Genomic DNA, 21,538 nt, shown 5'->3' on the forward strand with positions numbered 1-21,538 from the left:
TAAACGATTATATGTTTAATTAACACGTGAATGGTATACTTGTTTTAATATATTTTATTATGAATACCTATGTATACGATGATATACTTGATATATTATGCTTTTATGTATCTTTGTTTTATTGTATTAGTTTCATAATAAAGATCCGTTTGAATCCTAAAGCATTAAACATCTAAGTATCATACATTGACACAACTATAATAACACCAGTTGGGTTTATAGTTATACAGTTTAGGATATGGATCCTTCCATATTTGGAAGTGATCAAAATAGGATTTTCTAAATCTTCATTAGCATATCAGTTCAGCTTTTGTGAATTTTATGTGCCCTAGACTATACGCTTTTAACAACTAATCTTAATCAATGCGAAGTAAAATCTTATATTACTCGATGAATAAATCTAATCACAAATATGTTAAATCAAACTATACTTGTCTACTTCAATGTATGTAAATGTAAACATGTAACGTTATACGAGACATCGCGAACCACGTTGTTGAATTAGAAATTAGTAATATTAACAAAGCAATGATGAAGAAGTAATTACTCTTTTCATTGTTGTTATAAATCATAAAACACATTGAGATCGAGCAGCGACCCTACTTCATTAATTATTTCGTTGTTAGTATCAATTTAAGGTTAAAAAAAAAACAAACAAACATGAAAGGATGGACTGTATAACGTCTCTGAATGTTATAGTATAAGAAAAATATAAAAAGAATCCAAGAGTTAGAGTGATCCAACCACACACAATATATATATCATAATGATCAAAGTAGATCAATTTATATTCCATAAAAAGATCATAAAGCTTTGCCAAAATACAGCAAATACTGCTGTTCTCATATGGGTCATGTGCATGTGTGGAATTATAATATATATATTATAGACAAAATAATGGCATTTCCATCAATGTGTCATAAACAAATTTAGTTGAAGCTAAGAGAACATTGTGTCTAATAGTTTTATCAATCTAGAAATTCAACATTAGAATGATTGATTGACGATACACACACATATGTACACCAGCTCATTATATATCTCCATGATATAATAATCAAGAAGAATGTTTAAATCTAACAGTGATTTCTGGTCAATTTTAACTTGTGTATCTCTTGCATCATAGAATATTTCATCCCAAATCGAAATTCCATGGATTACAACCTAACGTTCACCTTATATTAAATTTATACTTATTTCAAATTTTGAATTTTTCTAAAGAAATTGTAAAATCCAAACACATACAACAATTGAAATCGAATTCGTTATTATATGGAAAACATGGATAGAAAAATAGCTCCAGGTTGAACAATTCTGCAACCAAAGAGATAAACATTATAAATCTAGGCTAAAGTCCCTAATTAGTATGAACTTCAAACACATTAATCTATTCCCGCCACAGCTTTAGATTTAATAACTCAACTTAACAATGCATCAATCATCTCTTACAAATTAGATGTCAAAACAAAATAAAATAAAAATTGACGAGACTAAAACTTAATTTATTAATTTAAAGGATTCAATTAGCTGTGTGGGTGTGTGAGTCTCTCTCTATATATAAGAGAATAAATGTTCATGAAAGTCAAAATAGATTGGAGTCATCTTTTGGGTATGATAACTATGCAGCTAACTTCTTTGCACATGCACTAATGAGCGTGATTGAAGGCTTTTTAGTATTATTATTATTTGTTTTTGTGAATTTTTGCTGCTGTTTTCTTTGTCTTCAATTGCAAATGCATGGTTTAATTTAATTTGGTTGAATCATTGATCACTAATCAGCGCTAATTAATCACTAATCAATCGTGATTTATCTATATTCTTTTTAATTTAGTTTAGGGTTTTCAATTTAACTCGATTGGACATTAGACTGCATCTATTATAAGTTAAACAAGACTATTAAGAAATTATTATGTTAACACTTAACAGGTATATATAAATCGAAAAACATTGTTTTATAGTCGTTGGATTTAAAAAAAAAAAAGGCTACCAATACTATTTTCATTCTTGAGATTATTGGCAATATTTCAAATTACTATTTAAGAAAGATGAATATTATGGTAAAAATTAATTAAAAAAGAAGCTTAATATTTAAGATAATAATTATTATAATAACAACAAACTATTGTCAAGTAAATATTTTATAAATTTAGAGTCAACTCAGCCACAAACGACTTTGGATAAAAACAAGATAAATACAATGGAAAACTAAAATAATAATAAATTATATAATTTTCGATTATTACATTTTTTAGAAACAAAAATTGGGTTATTGATTGACCATAATAATTAATATCTATTTATAAAATGGTCAACTGATTTTTTTCTTCTTTTTTCTCTGTTAGTGTATGAATTTTAATTATATAAATGTCAAAAAATTGAAAATAATTAAGATATTGACGGATGGTATTAGACTTTATTAGAATAGTATAAATAAGACTAATTTTTTATTGGAAAATTAAAATTAGACAAAGTTTGAAGTTTGAACCATAAGATATATAAAACTAAAATTCAACTGAAACTATAAGATCTACACACACTCGTCTAATTAAAAAAAACTAATACACAAAATAGATTGGAGTCGCATTAAAATTATATTATGATCATTCATTGTTCATGTAGGTATAATGTTATGCTCAACATGCTATGAAACTTAGTTGTAATCAATTGAAGTAGTCTCAAGCTGAGGACACAGATGGTTTTTGGCTTTGTGTTATATTGGGTCTTTATTTTAGTTTGACAACTTGTCAATTCGATCGAACCTATTCTTAATCAATTTTATGTAACATAAACTACTTTTAGTTCAATTAAGGTGGCCTACAACAAAAAAGGAACTCTTTATCCTTAAGAAGACGTTGATGTAATGATTTAATTTGTTAAAACTCATGTTCATGATTCTCGTTGGTGATTGCCTTTCTAACAATTTCAAAATTCAAATTATAGTTACGAAAACAAAAGGAAATTAAACAGTAATTTTTAAAAGTTTATCGTTGTTTTTATTAACGAAATGTTTTTACTGAAATTGACAGAAAACAAACAAATTTTTTTCTTTAAATTTAGATTATGATTGATTTAATTTGATTATTATAAAGAACAAAACAATTTTCAGTTTGGTTTGATTTTGTGTTTCTTCAATCTCCTAATTGGAGTTGTTTGTTTAGTTGACAAAAAGTAGGTAGGTAAATTGGGTAGTGGTTGCTGTTATGAACCCAAACAATTTATAATTAAGAATTAAAAACCTCATTTTTTTTGTTTAATCACATTTTGTAGTGATCTAATTACCTAATTAGCTACCTAGCTAACACCAAACATATACCATTTGTTTTTATCACTGTCTATCAATATTATAACAATGTCTCCTATTAAATAAATAAGACAAAGTTTTGAGATTAAAATTGTATTTTAATTAATTAAAATAGTATAGTAAGCTGTTTATGATAATGGGCATGAAAGAGTTTGTAATTCATTAAATAAAAAATGTAAATGAAGGTAATTAATTAGGGTGGATGAAAGAATTAGAAATAAAAAATTTGTGTAGAGTTGAAACTAAAAAACAATATGATCACAATCATAAAAGGGCAATCCATAAAAGAATGGAGAAAGATAGCAATTTTATTGATGGAACAGCATTATCTTATTATTGGAGATGGTGGGATTATACTATTTTTCTTTGACAGAGTGGCCAGTTTTTTGTTTCATATTTCCATTCTTTTTAATTTGACTTATATTTAAATCAAGACATATAAAGAGAGAAAAAGATTATGAATATTTATAAAATATAGCCAGAATTTAATCTTTATAAATATATATCAAACAACATTATCCATATTTTTTTGTCCAAATTAAATCATACTTAAACAACTATTAAAAGATTTAGATGCTTTTAAGTTTCATAAAAATAAATAAATAAAAATGTTAGAGCCAACATTCACAATTTTTCTTGAATAAGTGTTAATTATTGATTATTATTTTTAAATGTAAAGTCAAATTCAAACAAATAAGTTTTTTTTTTTAGAATTTATTAAGCTGAATATGTATTTTAAAAAGCCCAACAAAAAAATATATGATAATTTAATTTTTGAAATTTTAAACTCATATCTAATATATCTTTTATTTTTTTAGACATTTAAATTTTTAACATTGGTCAATAAATCTATAACCTTTAGATTATCGTATTGAATATATTTATTTTATTTGAATCTATAAATGAAGATTTTAACTCTTTATTTTTCTTATTAAGCTCTATCTAAATGAATTATCATAATCAATACATATTTTTCTTAAATATGAATACTTAATAAATATAATTATGTAAATTAACCAATTGAAAGTAGTTCATTAGGGCTCGATTAGAAAAAAAAGTACGATCAATTATCTATGAAAATTAATATAATTCTAAATATAACTAAATTTTAGATTCTATTTATGATGGAATCTATTTTTTTTTTCTTTTTGCTTTTTGACAAAAAATATTATTGGCAACAAATAGCTTTAATATAGATATGTAAAAAATCAAATTCCTAATTACCGGCGCCATAGTCTCTGTTCACAGCTGTTAATTTATGGACGTTGCGCAACAACAAACAGCGATAACATTTAACAACAAACCCCCTTTTTTATCATCTTCACTTCAAAACCCTTTCTCTTCTAAACTTATAATTCCTTCTCCCCATGGCCGCCCACCTCCTATCAATCTTCTCCTGACTAATAACCATATTATCACATCCTAATTATTCCGCATAATTATATATATTATCATATATATGGCAGATAACAATAATTTCCCCCTTAACCATCCACCGCCCTTCGCCGGCGACACCACCTGGACCAAACTCTTCGTCGGAGGCTTGGCTTGGGAAACTCAATCCCATGAAATGCACTCTTTTTTCCAACAATTTGGTGATATTCTTGAAGCTGTCATTATTCAAGATAAACACACAGGAAAATCCAAAGGTTACGGATTTGTAAGTAATTAAAGTTCCTTTCCCTCTTAATTCCCTTTATTATTCATTACTATCGTTTTTTAATTTTGGTTTTTGTAAATAATTAGGTCACTTTTAAAGACCCTGAATCAGCTAGAAGAGCTTGTGCTAACCCAAATCCAATTATTTGTGGAAGAAGAGCTAATTGTAACATCGCCGCCTTCGGCCGCCCTCGTCCGCCCCCGCTCTCGCCGTCTTCCGGAGGTGATCTCCCAAATCAACTTTACTAAATTTTAATTTCATTCATTTTTTTAACTTATTAATTTTTTTTTTGGTTGATTTTTAATAGGAAGAAATCAAATTGGAAATCTACAAAGTACAGCTCCTGCGGCTGCGGGGTCTTACGGTGGATTACGGCCGCCGTTTCCGCCGCCGCAGCTTATTTTTCCACATTACAGGTTTGTGGGGTTAGCTGTTCTTAAAATTCCCAGAAAATATGAGCTGTAAAATGGTGTATATATATATATATATATATAGAGTTGAACTGTTTAATTTGTTGCATGGTGGTGCCATAGACAACAGTATTTTCGATGGTGACAATGTTTTTAAGGAAAAACAAATTACCTCGACAAGAAGTCAAATGTCAGTCCAATTTCAGAAAGAAAAAAAAAAAGCTTTCGTCTTATCCATTTCTATTATTAATATCGTTGTTGTTGTTATTTATTTATTTTTGGTTTATTTCTTTTTGCAGATACCGATCATATGCCCCAAATTACACTGTTCCTTACCATCAAGTTAGTATTTCTCTCTCTTTGTTTGAATTTTACTTGTTTTCAGAAACATCTACTTTTGGTTTTTTGATTATCATTTGAGTTGGCTCTATGTATAAATTTTTAACATGTTTGTTTTAGTTATTAAACTAAAAGGAAATCTATTTTTAATCAAGTAGACCTCAATGGGTTTGGTTTTATATTTTTAGTTTCTGAAAAATAATTAAGTTTATAAACATTAGTTTGGGTTTGTTAGTTTACATTTTATGGAGGTTCTCGAAAACAAAGTTAAATTTTGAAAATGGAAGAAAAAAAAATAGTTTTCAGAATAGGATTTAGCTAACGATTTAAATTGTTGATTTATCTGGAAAAAGAGGAATAAAAAAGTTTGAGAAGAGTGGACAAATAATACCATTTTCAAAATTTAAAAATCAAATGAGTTTAATAACTCACCTTGAATGTAAATACGATTGTGAGCTAGTTTAGGGTTTAAATGATTGAATCTCGATATTAGAATTTAATTTAATTATGGTTGTGCAGGCTATTTATAATCCACAAATTCAACAGCCACAAATGTACCAGCAATCACCATCTCCATCGCCATCTTCTTCTTCTTCATATTATTATAGCTATGGCTATTCTTCATCTCCTTCTTCTTCACAGCTTCCAAGAGCAGCATTCTCAGTACATGGCCATCCCCCACAATCACCATCATACTTTCCTTACTACACAAATTACACCCACATGCAACAACAAGGCTTAGTCTATACTCCAATGCCTCAGATCATTACTCCAAGTACTACCGGTAAATTATCATTACATTCTTCCTTATTCTTCCAAGGTCAAAATTGCAAAAACAGTCCTCAAAATAGAGTGCTAATATGATGTTAGTTGCAATTATGACTTCAAACTTTGTTTCCAACTTGTACAAGTTTGAAGGTATAGTTGTCATTACCATCATATTCGAGGGAAAGTTTTTGTAATTTTGTCGTTCTGTTAATTGCATGAATGTGAGATAATATATTATATATATGAAATGAAGATCACAAATGATTATAAAGGAGATTGAGAGTTTTGATTAGAATTATGGGAGAGGAATTAAGGGGGTTGTCTTTGTGTTTTTTCTGAAAGAGTGGCACATGGGGGGGTTAAGCCTGAGGCCATGTGAATGAGCTGTCTGAGATACCCCATGAAGATGGGTGAAATGGAAAGTCATGACAGATTGGAATCAACAACAAATATAGTGAGACTCCCACTATTTTTTTGGTTTCTTTAACTCTCAACTCCTAATACATTATAGGTGTTAATTGGTTTGGAAGTTTTAGTTTTTAAAATTGACTGTAATTAAGTTTAGTGGTCAAGGTACATTTGACAACAATTTAATTTTTAATTTTGTTTCTAAAATTAACGTATGAAAAATAAAAACACATATTTAAAACTTGACTCCTGTAAAGTGGTGAAATAGTTCCAATTTTATCAAACCAGCCTTCAATTTTCAAGTTTGTTTATTTGACTCGTAAATTTTGAAATATGTGCAATAATTGTTCAAACATTTACTCCTTTTTTTTTTGTCAAATCTTTTGACCTTTTTAAAGTTTTTTGGTATGTAAAAACAAAAAAATTGGGACCCTACTTGAATGTTTAAAATCTAAAAGATTTATAACCATATAAATTTTAAAAAAACCATAAAATTATTATAGGATAGTTTTTATAGTTTGATAAAATAGCATATGAAAAGTTGATATGTACTAAACTTTAATTTTCTTGAATTACAGGAATTAAATGAAAATCTTATATTATATTGTTAAGATATGGGTTGTGAGTTGTATGTAGGGTAATATCATTAAATTTTTTTTATCATTAATTGTAGCTGCTTATTCCTTATGATTTAACATTAACCAACAAAAATCATACACTGTTTTCTTCAAAAATGTTCATATATGTATATATATATAATTGTTGAATAATTTTGAACCTATTCGTTGATAAGATATATGTTATGACTATTCTGAATATTAGCTTTTGAATCGAACATTATTTATGGACTTTAGTTTATTTTTTGAATCCAACGTTATTTATGAACTTTAGTTTATTTTAGTTCGTTTAATTTAGATTTTTATATTCTTATAAGAGGATTATTTAATTTTGTCATTTTATTTTTGCAATCTAATTTCCGCTTGACATCTCATTAAAATGTAGCTATAAATTTAGATGGAAGAATTAAAATTTGAACTAAGAACTAAAATGAAAAAGAAAACTTTAGTATTATTTAAGCGTTGATAATCCTAGTTAAGCTAATAGTATTATATCTCTCTTTGTTAGTGCTGTGTTTTGAACATATATGTAGTTTTTTTCTTTTCACTCTTGGATCAATGTAAATATAAATGTGTGCGTTTATCTATAGGTGTCACCAACTTGTTGGTTTAGATCCATTAGTAGTTGATGGTTGTGGGAGTTTCTATAGAACCGACTGACGAATTGTGTTAACATAGGATTTAGATTAAAAGCATACTATAAAATATGGTTTGGGGCTGCTCTATAAATTGAGGGATTAATTATGCTTTTTTTCTTTGAAAAGAAGAATGTAAATGTTGAAGTAGAAAATTTATGTATATATTTTCAGGTTGGCAGACTCCACAGCACACTCCAACAGAGACAGAAGCTGGAGCAAGTGGTTCCAATAGTCCAAATACTTCATAGAAATCATCTTGTTAATTATATTATATTATTAAACTATATTTTTCTTAAACATTCTTCTTCTATATTATATTATGTTAAATATCAACCTTTTTTAGTTAATGCATAGATCCATCCACATTATGCCTTCCAACATTTAATGGATCAATTTGCTGAGGGAGCTTCGTTTATTCAAGCCTTAATCATACAAAAATACTCTCGTTGTCTCGACGACCTTTTATGTTTTTGTTTGAAAATATATCAATTAAACTAAAATCTAAATAATGGTTACTAAACATAACTAAAATTGTTCATCATAGTAGTAAATATTATAGATTTTATTGTTTTAAAAAGAATTGGTAAATCTTGTATCCAACAAAATTATAAGTCATTAGATTTTTAGACAATTAAGAATTAACACGTGCCCCGTTAATTAAAATTTGTATCAAACAAAAAGCTAACCAGAAAATGTCATGTGTCTCAAATCTACGGATTATTAGATCCAATGGAGGTTAATTATCATACACAACCAATTATTTGGCCAGTAGCTTAATCTAGTCTAAAATCATAAATTAGGTCAAGTTGGGGTGAAGTTAAGTTTAAGTTCATGATAGAAAGTTGTGTCGGATAGAATATTGGGTTCAACACGGTTTCATGGTGCAAGACTCGAATCAAAATGATGAGTCCAAAGGCCCAAACTCATGTAAGATATTCAGGAAGCTTTACCTTTCATCTGAGCAGATCGAAAGAGGAGAAGAATGTTGAAGACCCTGAAGCGCTAAACACCAACTTAACGACTATGGAAACTGAGCCTTTGGAGCCCAACTTTTGCTTTCATGAAAAATCTAAATATCGAAGTTCAGGGGATTTCTAAAAGACAGAAAAAATGAAACAGAAGTCAGAGACTTAAGAAGCATACTATTGAAAATCAAACACACCTTTGAAGACCAAAAACACTTCAATGATCAACGACTCTCGAATCCAAGAACTTTCATGAATGAAAACAAGTTGCAAAGCCTTCGAGATACATGTGTTCAGAGACTATTTATCAAACATCAAGACTAAAACTGTGACTTAAATTATATTTTATCGTTGAAAAGAGTTTAATGTCCAATGTCTATTTACATAGCTTTTTATTATTAATTTTTTTGTTCCCACACATGCATACATATCTTATACATATGATCCATATATACATTACGAGAGCACGTGACCAGCCACCTGTTTCTCCAACTTTACTAATACGCCCAGCCGGTTAAACCAGCGTTGAACACCGAGAGGTTACGGGATCGTACAACGCCGGCAAAAGATACTTTCTGCTGCCGACGCCGTCGGCATTATAGCTCCCGCCGGTGGTGTCGTCCTTCAGCAGCTTACCAGCGTATCCTGGATAAGCCCCCTTCCCGTATACCCCAGGACAGGCCGTCGCCGCCTCCAGCGGCGCCGCTGGCAACCCGAGGAAGTAGCCGTTACCGAAGGGATTAGTGGCGGTTCCAGCCAAAAGAGTAGCAATGTTGATTATCATGCCGTCGATCCCGACGTCGGCGTTCGGCGGTAGAAGCGGCGGCGTTTGTGGGCCGTAGATGGGCTGGTGGAACGGCCAAGCACATTGACCCGGACACTGATTTACTGAGTTGCCGACCCATATGAAGGCGGATTTCGATTTGTGGTCCCAATTATGAAAGCCGCAGGTGCTCATACAAAACCCTTCGACGGCGACGTCCTCCGCCGTGAGAACCAGCGTCATGCCGCCGTATTTCGAGCCGGCCCTCCGTGACAGTTCTGAAATTTGGTTTCTTTTTAAGAATTTTCCGATGGAGTATTCATCGTCTGTTATTTGTTTCGCTAAAATAAGCTTAGCGTCTTTTTTTCCGGCTCTTTTCATATAAACCTGAATTGAAATGAAAGAAATGTATATATTAAAATGAGGTTGCCAATGGATTTTAATTATTGTGATATTATATTTATACATGGTTATTAAGCGTTTTATTATTTAAAACCATTTATTTTTATTTAATCCAATTTATATGAAATACGTATATTAAGAGATAAAAAAAAAAGTCAAATATTCTATTTCTTATATCCATACTTGCAAAATAAAAAATGGTCTTTCAAAATAAACGTCCTTTGTTAGTTTTGATATGAAAATATGATTTTCAATTTTAAAGATAATAACAATATATATCCCTTATTTAGAATCTAAATTCAAGCAATATAGGGTACAAGTGATAACAAAATTTAAACTCAAACACAAACTTTTGAATTGAGTGGTAATTATTTAACGAACCTGAACGGTATTCCACCAACGAGAGACTGATGGAGTGACACTGTTGGACTTGTCCGAATGAGAATCGAGAGAGAGAAAGAAATCGATAACAATGGCTTTCTGAGGGGCCGTAAATTTGCCATACCACAAGATGGAAACAGGAACGTTACCTTGAAGCAAAGCCCCATTGTGGTAACGGATGCCCATTGGTGGTGCTTCATACAGAGATGCAAGTTTTCTTGCTCCAAACCCTAAATTGAACAAATTCATCATGCAAAAAACAATAACAACGAGGATCGAATTTGGAAATTGGAAGAAACCCATTTTGGAAAACAGTTTGATTTTTCAGAAAGTTGAAAGTTTTTTTGTTTATATGAAATAAAAATGGAGGGGTTTTTAATAGAATAGGGGATTTGAGGTTTTTCATGAACCAATAGGGGGGAATGGGGAGTTGGGAAGTAGCTTTCTAGGGAAGGAAATTTTTCTTAAAGCTAAAAAAGTAGATTAAAGGTTTAAGCAAAACTTCACGAGAAGTTGATAAGATTTTTATTAAGTTAAAAGGGGAGAAGAATCCAACATTTTTACTTTGTTTATTATTGTGGTTTAATAAGTGCTTTGGTGGTTGTAGTTTTTGTTCTTTTTCTAATGTTAATTTTTATTCGTTTATAAAGATGAAATGTTTGATTTTGAATCAATATTTTCAATTAATTCATTCTACTCTTCATCAATAATATCACTTGTTATAGATTGAACTAAAATGAATATTATGAGTCTAATTTCAATTTATTACGTATGTTCCACAAAGATTATTCAAATTTTGTTTTAATTTCAATTTTTAGTTAAAATTAGCAATGATAATAGATACAATAACAAATTTAAAAACACACAAAAAAAATATGAATTTTTTTAAATTGTCATATAAATGAAATTTTTTATTTTAATAAAGATGTAAAATAGTGAAATTACAGTGTGGAATAAAATTAAAGTAACATTGAAATCTTATTTGTTTATGATATTTAATCACTATGTTATTTTAATAAGCAAATATTGAACGGGGTTTGGGGTGGTTTCTGTCTCGTTATTTGATATGTGCATGTATTTACCCATGAAATATTTAGATTTACCCATCAAGTTTTGAAGAAGCTCTCTTACCAATTACCATTACGAGGCTTAGAGCCTTAGATTAAATTAAACTATTAATGTTTTTCCAAATGTTATTTTCTTTCTTAACAATTTTAAAAGAACAAAAGAAAAAAGAAAAAGGGCCTCAATTTGTGTGTGGTTCTTGGATCGATGGAATGATGCTTTGGCTATTACTCAAAGGAAGTTTATGGCAACGAGAAGTTCTTTAAACAGATGTGTTGCACTTCAAAAATTCTATAATTTAAAAAAGGAAACACATTTTTTAAGGTCCTAATTTTTAATTAAAAAGAAAATGTTCTAAATAATGAAACTACCATGTTTATTTAAGGGTCGGTGTGTTAGTTTTATTCGTGATATTAACTTGATTTTTTTAATCGAATTCTAAAATGTTAATAAAATAAAATTATCTAAGATCGATTTTAAATAGCAAAATGGTTGAAAATTAATTTGATTTTGATAGACTATTAGATAAATGATGATATTGTATTTATTTAAAAATTAACTTATTTTTTCTTTAGTTTTAAACACATGCTAGATTTAAACGTCACTCGTTTCTTTCCCTTCCTTTTGTCCATTTATCTCTTTTTCGTCTATAGAAGGTGGGTAGCGAGATTTGAAAATTCCCATAGAAGGCAAGGACGTAGTCAAACAATAATTCCAAAATTTGTAATTTATAGTTAATGTATTTCCATATATTATGTTGTCTAGCTTTATATATCCGTTAACTCGAGTGAGAGTCAAACAATCGTTCTTCTTTTTCCGTTTCTTTCTTTTCTTATATGCATGTGATGACAGTGAAGCACCCAAGATGACCGACAGATCAAGGGTTACCATATAGAATAAGGGATAACTATTTTTTCTCGTTCCGTTTTCTATTAGCAATTGAAAGTAATAGTAATTCACCCTACTACTAATTACTAGTTAATTAGTACATATATAAGATATAAAAGGTGCATCGTACACCCCTAATCTTATGAACCGATTCACTTTTTACAAACACAACGTAATTTACAATAAAAAGAGTCACAACTTTGGTTTTAAATTGTCATAGTTAAAAAAAATTAACAGTAAGCTTAGTAGAATCAACTATAAACCTTTTTTCCTATAACACGAGTGGTACAGAGAAGCTTTAAAGTGACTAGAAAATGCTTTGTAAATTTGTTATCAGTATATAATAATATTTCATTAAAACTTGAAAGTTGTAAAAGTCAATTATATATATATTAAATAGATGCATGATTAGTGGTAGGACCAAAATAGTGAAAAAGGAAAAAGTGTGAGAGGAGATGAATATATATGATGATAATAATTGAAGTTAAATGGAAAAGGGCATCAAAGAAAGACACACCCTTTGGTTGGAGCAGAAGAATCTATTCTACACTACAAACAAAAGAACCCAATCCCTTTACTTTCTTCCTCTTTTTGAAATTTGTAAATATAGCTCTCAAATATTTTTAATCTGTCCAAACTAACATCACCTTCTTCATTCCTTCTTCTGGTCCAGATGGTTTGGATCTGAGATTATGCTTTATTTTTTAAAGTTATTTATGATAATTTTGCTTTATTATTATTGTTTTTTTATTCTCTTATCCATTCAATTAATTTAAAGGGAAAAGGAAAAAAAGAAAAAAAAGAAAAAGGTCTATGGGCTATAATAATGGGTTAGGGAATTCATATCGGTTTTCCCCATGCCGACATGTCGTTCCTCGTTACCACAACTTTCAGTTTCAGCCTTTCAGGTTGGGGTTTTCAAAAGAATCATGACATTATGGGCAAAATATGCACAATTCATTGCACCTTTTCTTCTTCCTTTTTCTTTGGATTAAAAAAATGCCATTCCTCCATTCTTCCTTTTGAAAGTATCATAATTTCCCTCCCACATAATTCCTATGCCTATGAAACCTAGGCTATCTTTACCTATTTGCAATAAAAAATAGTGTTACTCTAATTAAATTTTATTGATTAACTAGTCGTAACGAACGGTTAACAATATTAATTTCACAATTATTGTTACGGTTTGGATGAATACAATTAACACTAACAGTGTCAAAATGAAGCATTTTTTCTTTAAAATCATAACCATAACCTAAGTTTAAACAGTAATAGTACGATGATATCAGATTGATCACCATATGTATTAGTACAAATGCACAGGTACACAACACCAAACATAGTTACATAGAGTCCAATTTTTAGGTTATCACTCGATTGATTTCTATTGCACTTGAGTAAACAAGGTCTCGAGTGCATTCCACACAAAATTTGTGGCATGATTAAAATTCTTTGTATTGTTTTTACAAAATATTTTAATTATTTGTTGGATATGAAGTGTGAGATAAAATTATAAATATATGCATCCCTTATCTATTCACAGGTTTGGTCATTCTTAAGGTATTAAAGTAGAAAATCTGAGAACACTCAAATTAAACACAATTGATTATGATGTAGTTAATATTAAATACATTGATTCTTTCTAATATGAAAAGGTGAATCTGATAAGATAATATATATTAATACATATATAACTATGAAACGACTCGAATTAATTAAGTATTATTTTAAAAGAAAAAAGTGGATTGAAATCTGCAAATTATATTAGAAAAAAAGAAAAGAAAAAAGACAGACAGAATGAAGTTGAGTTGAGGGGTGTGGCTTATGGGTGTTGGTAATTGATATTAAATACTTTAGTTAATTAATATTATTTCTGTATGTATTAGTATATAGTTTGAAATTCACATGGCAATGGAATTGGTGAGTACAACGCATTGGGACAGACAGGATGTTGATTCATCCAAGCCTGTTCTGTTTGCTCATCTCTCATTCCCAACAAAACACACCCCCACAAAATGTTCTTGTTTTGTTTTCCCTCAATTATTTGAATTTCAAATAGTTACCTAATTAAACACTTTCTTCCGCTTCAATTTCAAGTAAAATCGTCGAATACGTACGAGATAAGCATGACGAGAAATGTAAAAACGGTAGATAATCTACGTATTAGTCACATCCATAGATAGAGGGAGAGAATAGTTTATTATATTATTGGAGATATATAACATAATATTCATGAAGATACTTTTAGAGTGAGACCGTTTATAATATAGTATAGTCTCGATCTAAATTTTGTGATTAAAATTGTAAATAACATAAACATGAATACAACAAATCTTATGTTAAGAATAAAGACATTTCAACGTAATTAATTATTTGTACATGCATTCCTTGAAATGAACCCAAAAAGTTGAATTAATATTCGTTTTATAAATAAATCAATTTTACTATATATATATATATAAAAGAAAAGGGTTGAGAATGAAAATTAGATGAAGGATTAAATTATGGGAATAGGGATGCATAGTACTCTATTGGTTATGTATATATTTGGGATTAATAATGGAGGGCGAAGGATTTATTTAGTGCAATAATGGAGTTATGAGGGTTGGGAAGAATCTTGAGCATTGATTGAAATTAGACAAGTGCAAATGGGTAGAGAATAGTGGTTGCAATTTGCAAAGACAATCAATGGGTGCAATAAGTAATTAAACTTAGGGAGTATATATATATATATATATATATATATATTAAACATCCAATTTAATTAGACTGATTTTACAGATTTGATATAAGTAATTAAAATTTCTCTAAACTTACTCATTTTAATCAAGTTTAGGACTATATTAAGCTCTATTGATCATGTACATGTTTTAGTTACTTTCCTTCCACTTTAAGAGTTTAAGCATGTTAGTTTAAACACGAATCAAGTAGTGCGTAGTTATTTAAAATGATCTTTATCCAAATTTATAATGAGTTATTTGGCTTTGAATTTGATATATATACTAAAACGTTGATATAACTAAACTCACTATAAACTAATCAACCAAGTTTTTTAGTTCAATATGATATTAGAATGAGATGTAATGCAATATTTTACTATTTAACGTGACAGGATAATACTATATAAATGTGTGAATGGTGGTTGTCTCTAAGAAGTTGACTCTGAAAACGTCTTCTAGGGTAGCAGCCAATTTGGTGTATGCAAAAAGTCGAAGGGGATATTAAGAGGAATGGGATGGGGGGGTTTGGTTTTCTGACAAAGTGAATAAATGGGGTATTGACTTTGACAAATGGGCATGCCTTTGGCTGGTGACCCAAATGAGCAGTGCCATTGACTTGAGAGACGCACCCAAATCAAACGCCATTCACCTAAATCTCATCCACTCTTCACGGACATGTCTCCCCTCCCTCTCCCTCTCCCTCTCCCTCTCCCTCTCTCCCCCCATTCAATTATTTTCTTAATTATGCCAACTGCTCTTTGCTTTAACAATTTATGTATCGCCATTCCAAAAGAGGTTTAGGAGTATATACAGATGTCACTAAATGGTATTTGGTTTTGTTTATAGATGTGCCTTTTCAAATAATATATTATATTTTAAGACATGATTACCCTAAAAACCCATACATCATGATAAGATTGTTATTTAGATTGTCTTGGATTTACAATGTTATGTTTAGCTTTGAGAATTTGATGCGTGTCTGCTTATGAAGTTTTACAACAATTAATATGTGAGATAATTTTTTATTTTAACGTAACATTAACATGTGAGATAGAACAATTAACATGATTACCTTAACCTCTTATTTTTAAGTTGGACTTATTTATATATATATAGAGATAAACTAGATTGTTACTTTTGTAAAAGTTTAAAACTAGAACGATTCTTAGAGTTTGATAAAACAAATCATTAGAGAGTTTTCATGAGATAAGTAAATGTGTGCACCAACTCCAATGAGATAAGAAAATAAGTTCATCTTATATAATTATGGTGTTACCTCCCTATCTGTGTAAGACTATTTATTTGTCTCATTGGATACCTTAGATATGTGTACTCATTGATCAATAATATGAGAGGTGGCCTAAAATATTATTTCCCCCCTTGATGAATCAACACGAAGAACCCAGCTACTGCCCATAGCTATCCATCACATTATAGTAATAGCAATTCAGACATTAGTTTTTCTTCCAAAAAGAAAGAAAAGAAGAAACGAAAAGAAAGATCAAATGTCCATGAAAAAAATGGAAGACTAAATGGAGATAGGGTGGAGGAATACATTGAATTGAATCCAGATTAGATGATGTTTGATATATATTATATATATATATATATATATATATATATATATATATATATATATATATATATATATTGGTTTACTAGTAATTTTATCAATTAAGATTTTTTTAAAACCGAGTATGAATTAGTTCAAATAGTTTATGTTATTAATTCAACATTTTACAAAGCCTTACACATGTGCATTGAATGTATGGACAAAATTGAAATGTACTTTTTAATAAAAGTGTACATTTATTTATTTATAATATTTAGAAGTTAAATTAAAAACAATTATACATTTCACTCATATATTTCAACTTTTACGTAATAAATATATATATATATGTATGTATTATTTATAAATAAAAACACACAATATTTTTCATTCTAAATTTAGAAAAATGAAACAAGTTCGTTTGATCCTAATGTTTAAAGGTTACAATAATATATATATGATTTTTGCACAAGTACACATATACATGTGTGTATATATAGTTAAAACATTATTTAGAATTTGTTGAATTTTAGTTCATCTACTTCTCATTAATCTTAAACTTAGTTCTTATTATAGACATTTTTATTAGCATTTTTACTATATAAAATTTAAAATACATTCACATTTGTATTCTAAATTTTAAAATACATTCATATATCATGTTTCTTTACATGAAAAATATTATGATTAATTAATCAATTTTAATAAAAACTAACTCTTAGTAAAAGGATTAAAATTAACCAAATTTGAAAGTGTATTTTAATATTTTTCTGTGCAGTTCATTCCATTGAGTAGTTGCAATAATTTGCAGCAAACTCTTGTCTTTATTTTTTATTTTAAAAAAGAAATCAACAACAAGAGGAATAACAATAATAATAAGAAGAAGAACAAAAATAATAGAATTTATATTTTTGGTGTATGTTTTGGTGGAGGTGGTCACGAGACAAGTCCAGCTTTTGAGCCACGGACATAACAGACAAACAGAATCTTATAAATTAGGGTAATTTAGTCAATACTTCAATCCTCCCCCCTCTGCGGCGGACCACCCAGGACACTGCTGCCTCGGCCGCCGGCGCCACTTGTTTATCCTTAACGGGAATTTAGGAAGATTTGTAAAATCCAATTATAAAGTTTTAATTAATTAATTAAAGTCTTAAGAATCCTCTTCTTCTTCTTCCTTCTTCTTTCCTAAACCCTATCCTTTCATTTTTAATCAATTAGGGGTGTAGGGTTTTAATGGAGAGGAGAAGCCTCGTGATCCCAAATACTATTATTATTATTATTATTTTGGATAATGTTTTACAGCCAATCCTGTTGGGTTCGCAGACTCGTGATTATGAGTTTACTTTCTATCTTTATTCATTACAAGCATTCAATTCAACCATTAACTCAATTAAACTCATGCTCAAAACTTTTACCAACTATTTTTCAATTTAATTAACCCCCTCTCTCTCTCTCTGTATATATATATACAAACTAAAAAATTACTTATTTTATTAAATTAAACATTATTTTGGACCTGGACACCAAACTAAAGTAAAATAGGTTTTGATAGTGATATCATTTTTTTAGAGGTGGAAAATTCAATAATTCATTTTCGTAGCTGTATTAAAAAAAGTAAATTAAGATATAAAATAAATGGATTAAAATTTGAAGTAATTTTTATTTTTTGCTCTCTCTCTATATATGGGACCAGTAAATAGCTTTTTGGGAAAGAAAATTATGAAAGTGAAATAAAATTAAAAGGAAAGGGGAAAAAGAGAGAGAGAGAAATTAGGTTTAGGGTGTGAAACTCATTTATATGCCAGCTGGGAGGTCCAGTTAGACTTTCACTGGAAGAGGAGAGGTGGTGGGTTGATACTGGCTACCGGTTACCGGCTATGAAGGGTTTAGGCAATACGACGGCTCAACGTGGTATTATTAGAGAGGATAAAAATTGGGAGCGGGAGAGAGAGAGAGAGCGCGTCATATATCACGTGCAGGTCACGTGTTATTCCCCCCCTTCCACCCCCACACACCACACCACCACAATTCAGTATTCACCACCATTGGATGCCCATTGCCAGTTGGATTCTTTTACGCCTCTCGATGAATTTACATTCATGCACTGCCTCCAGCCTGTCCGTCTCCCCAACGTCTATTTCCACCTTCCCCCCTTTTCCCATTTTGCCCCTACCTCCCGAGGTCTTTTTTTGTAATTTGGATATTATTCGTTACCTACTGTACCTAAGCTGTAACGCTCTTTGTTTCGTAGCAAAATTGAGAAGAAAAAAGAAAAAAGAAAAAAGAAAAAGAAAAAGGAAAAGGAAAAGGAAAAGGAAAGAAAATAAAAGTTCCCTCCGCTGTAACACACGTTTTCATTTAAAATCCAGAGCTTTTTTACCTCCCTCTTATCCTACGGATTTTTGTACCCAGTGTATCTCACGCTCCAATGTATAACAGCTATATGGTGTTCATAAACCCACTCCTACCACCTCACAACTCAACTTAATTTACACGGTTTGTACTGAGTTATTATAGTTGAGTTGATTAATTGTGTTAATTTATTGGGTTGGTTTAAAAGAAAGTACTTGAGTGGGTTAAGTCAAAGGGAAGCGCGTGCCTAGGGAATGGGGTTTTGAGGAATGGCGTTTTTCCTCTTTACTTGGTGGCTAATTTTCAGCAATCGTAAATTGGAAGCTAAATTCCATCTCCAATAATACCTATCCCAACTTTTTCTTTTCTCTTTTTCTTTATCCATCACTTCTTGGCACTTTCCTGCCAAACCACTTCATTTTTTTTTTTTTTAATTTTAAAAAAATAAAAATAAAACCCACTTAACACTACCTTTCCTCCTATATATATAAACTCCTTCTACTCATTTCCTCATCCACAAATCAATTCCCTCTGTTTAGTTTTTTCAAAAAAGAAAAATGGCTTCCTCTACTTTTATTACATCAATGGTCCGCTTCTTCATAGCTATCTCCCTCTTCCAAATCTCCGCCTCGCGTATGCTAAGCGAGTTCATTCCCGACCAAACCCAATCTCTTAAATACCACAATGGAGCTCTTCTTTCCGGCAAAATCAGTGTCAATCTCATTTGGTATGGCAAGTTCAAGCCTTCCCAAAAAGCAATCGTCTCCGATTTCATCAGCTCTCTCTCTTCCTCTCGCCCTCAAGTCACTGAACCATCGGTTTCCACTTGGTGGAAACTGACGGAGAAGTATTACAAGAAGAAATCGAGTCCCCTGTTTCTCAATCTCGGCAAGCAAATCTTGGATGAGAATTACTCGTTGGGGAAATCACTAACCAACAAACAAATCCTTCAATTGGCTTCAAAGGGTGAGCAAAGAAACGCCATTAATGTCGTTTTAACAGCTTCTGATGTTACTGTCGATGGGTTCTGTATGAGCCGTTGTGGAACTCATGGGTTTGGTTCTACCGTCCGCCGAGGCAGGGGTGGAGTCAAAGGAAAGAACTATAAGTTTGCTTACATTTGGGTTGGAAATTCCGAGACGCAATGCCCTGGACATTGTGCTTGGCCATTTCATCAGCCGATGTATGGACCTCAATCGCCTCCATTGATTGCTCCTAACGGCGATGTGGGAATGGACGGAATGATTATTAACCTTGCTAGTCTTCTGGCTGGAACTGCCACAAATCCGTTTGGTAACGGATATTTTCAAGGTCCGGCGGAGGCGCCATTAGAGGCAGCGTCTGCATGTACTGGGGTTTATGGGAAAGGGGCTTACCCTGGCTACGCTGGGGAGTTGTTGACGGATTCAGTCACCGGTGGAAGCTATAATGCTAATGGCGGTGGACGGAAATATCTGCTTCCAGCTTTATACGATCCTTCTACATCGGCTTGTTCGACTTTAGTTTAAGAAAATTTTTGTACTGTAAAATGAAAAATATGGGATTTAGTGGAGGATATGGTAGGGAAATGGTTGATACTAAGTATGAAATTCGTTGATTTCTTCATTTGTTTTTAGGTTATGTTGTTATTTATATGAGGATTAATGATATGAATGGGCAAATCTGTTTTGTTTGCTTTACAAAATTAGTTTCTTTTTCAATCTTCCTTTTTCCTCTATATCCTTATTTGGAGAGACGAACACAATCCATGGAATCAGTAGTTTAGAACTTCTTTTCAAACAATAATTAAAAGCCATTGTTAAATGAAGAATAGTTCGTTTTTAAATTTGGTCTAATATCTATTTAATCCTTCCTTGGGGGTTTTGTAATGCCTTGTTCTCGTGATCATTTCAATTCATTGTGATTGGTATGTTTTATTTAGTGTTTTAACTTTTGATTTGTTTGTTAATCTCATTGTTTTCTGTTTCTTGTTTTTGCAAATCAATTTTTACAAAACCGGATTTCTTTAGTAAATAATTCCTTAAAACAAAAAAATTGTTTTTAAAATGAAAAAAAATACACACTTTTTCAAAAACCAAAAACACAAACAATTACCATACATACATATATATTTTTTTTCCGTTTTTCAATGAACAAAAATTGAAAAAGAGAAAAATGAAAATTTGAAATGACCAATCAGATTATTACTATATTTAATGAACACATAACCGTTAAAGTGTCAAATTTTAAATTCAGAAGATGACAAAAATTAAAAAACTACTCGTTTTTAATTTTTTTTTTTTTAAAAAAAACTAATTTCTCATTAT

General features: G+C 30.4%; 3 protein-coding genes across 3 annotated transcripts; 2 read left to right on the plus strand and 1 right to left on the minus strand.

Annotated features, from left to right (window-relative positions):
- The first annotated feature begins 4,597 nt into the window (after window positions 1-4,597).
- LOC101221584 (RNA-binding protein 38) lies at window positions 4,598-8,556 on the plus strand. Its single transcript, XM_004152585.3, has 6 exons — window positions 4,598-4,961; window positions 5,048-5,183; window positions 5,269-5,377; window positions 5,671-5,713; window positions 6,230-6,494; window positions 8,313-8,556. Exons 1-6 carry the CDS (start codon window positions 4,761-4,763, stop codon window positions 8,387-8,389), a joined length of 831 nt encoding a protein of 276 aa, XP_004152633.3. The 5' UTR covers window positions 4,598-4,760; the 3' UTR covers window positions 8,390-8,556.
- An 853-nt stretch (window positions 8,557-9,409) lies between these two features.
- LOC101221347 (protein EXORDIUM-like 2) lies at window positions 9,410-11,138 on the minus strand. Its single transcript, XM_004152584.3, has 2 exons — window positions 10,653-11,138; window positions 9,410-10,256 (listed from the first exon to the last, which is right to left on the minus strand). Exons 1-2 carry the CDS (start codon window positions 10,953-10,955, stop codon window positions 9,621-9,623), a joined length of 939 nt encoding a protein of 312 aa, XP_004152632.2. The 5' UTR covers window positions 10,956-11,138; the 3' UTR covers window positions 9,410-9,620.
- An 8,596-nt stretch (window positions 11,139-19,734) lies between these two features.
- On the plus strand, window positions 19,735-20,919 carry LOC101221106 (protein PHOSPHATE-INDUCED 1). Its single transcript, XM_004152583.3, has one exon. It carries the CDS (start codon window positions 19,790-19,792, stop codon window positions 20,738-20,740), a length of 951 nt encoding a protein of 316 aa, XP_004152631.1. The 5' UTR covers window positions 19,735-19,789; the 3' UTR covers window positions 20,741-20,919.
- The last annotated feature ends 619 nt before the right edge of the window (window positions 20,920-21,538 follow it).

This window comes from Cucumis sativus, chromosome 2 (genome assembly GCF_000004075.3).
Source record: "Cucumis sativus cultivar 9930 chromosome 2, Cucumber_9930_V3, whole genome shotgun sequence".
Taxonomy (NCBI): Eukaryota; Viridiplantae; Streptophyta; class Magnoliopsida; order Cucurbitales; family Cucurbitaceae; genus Cucumis; species Cucumis sativus.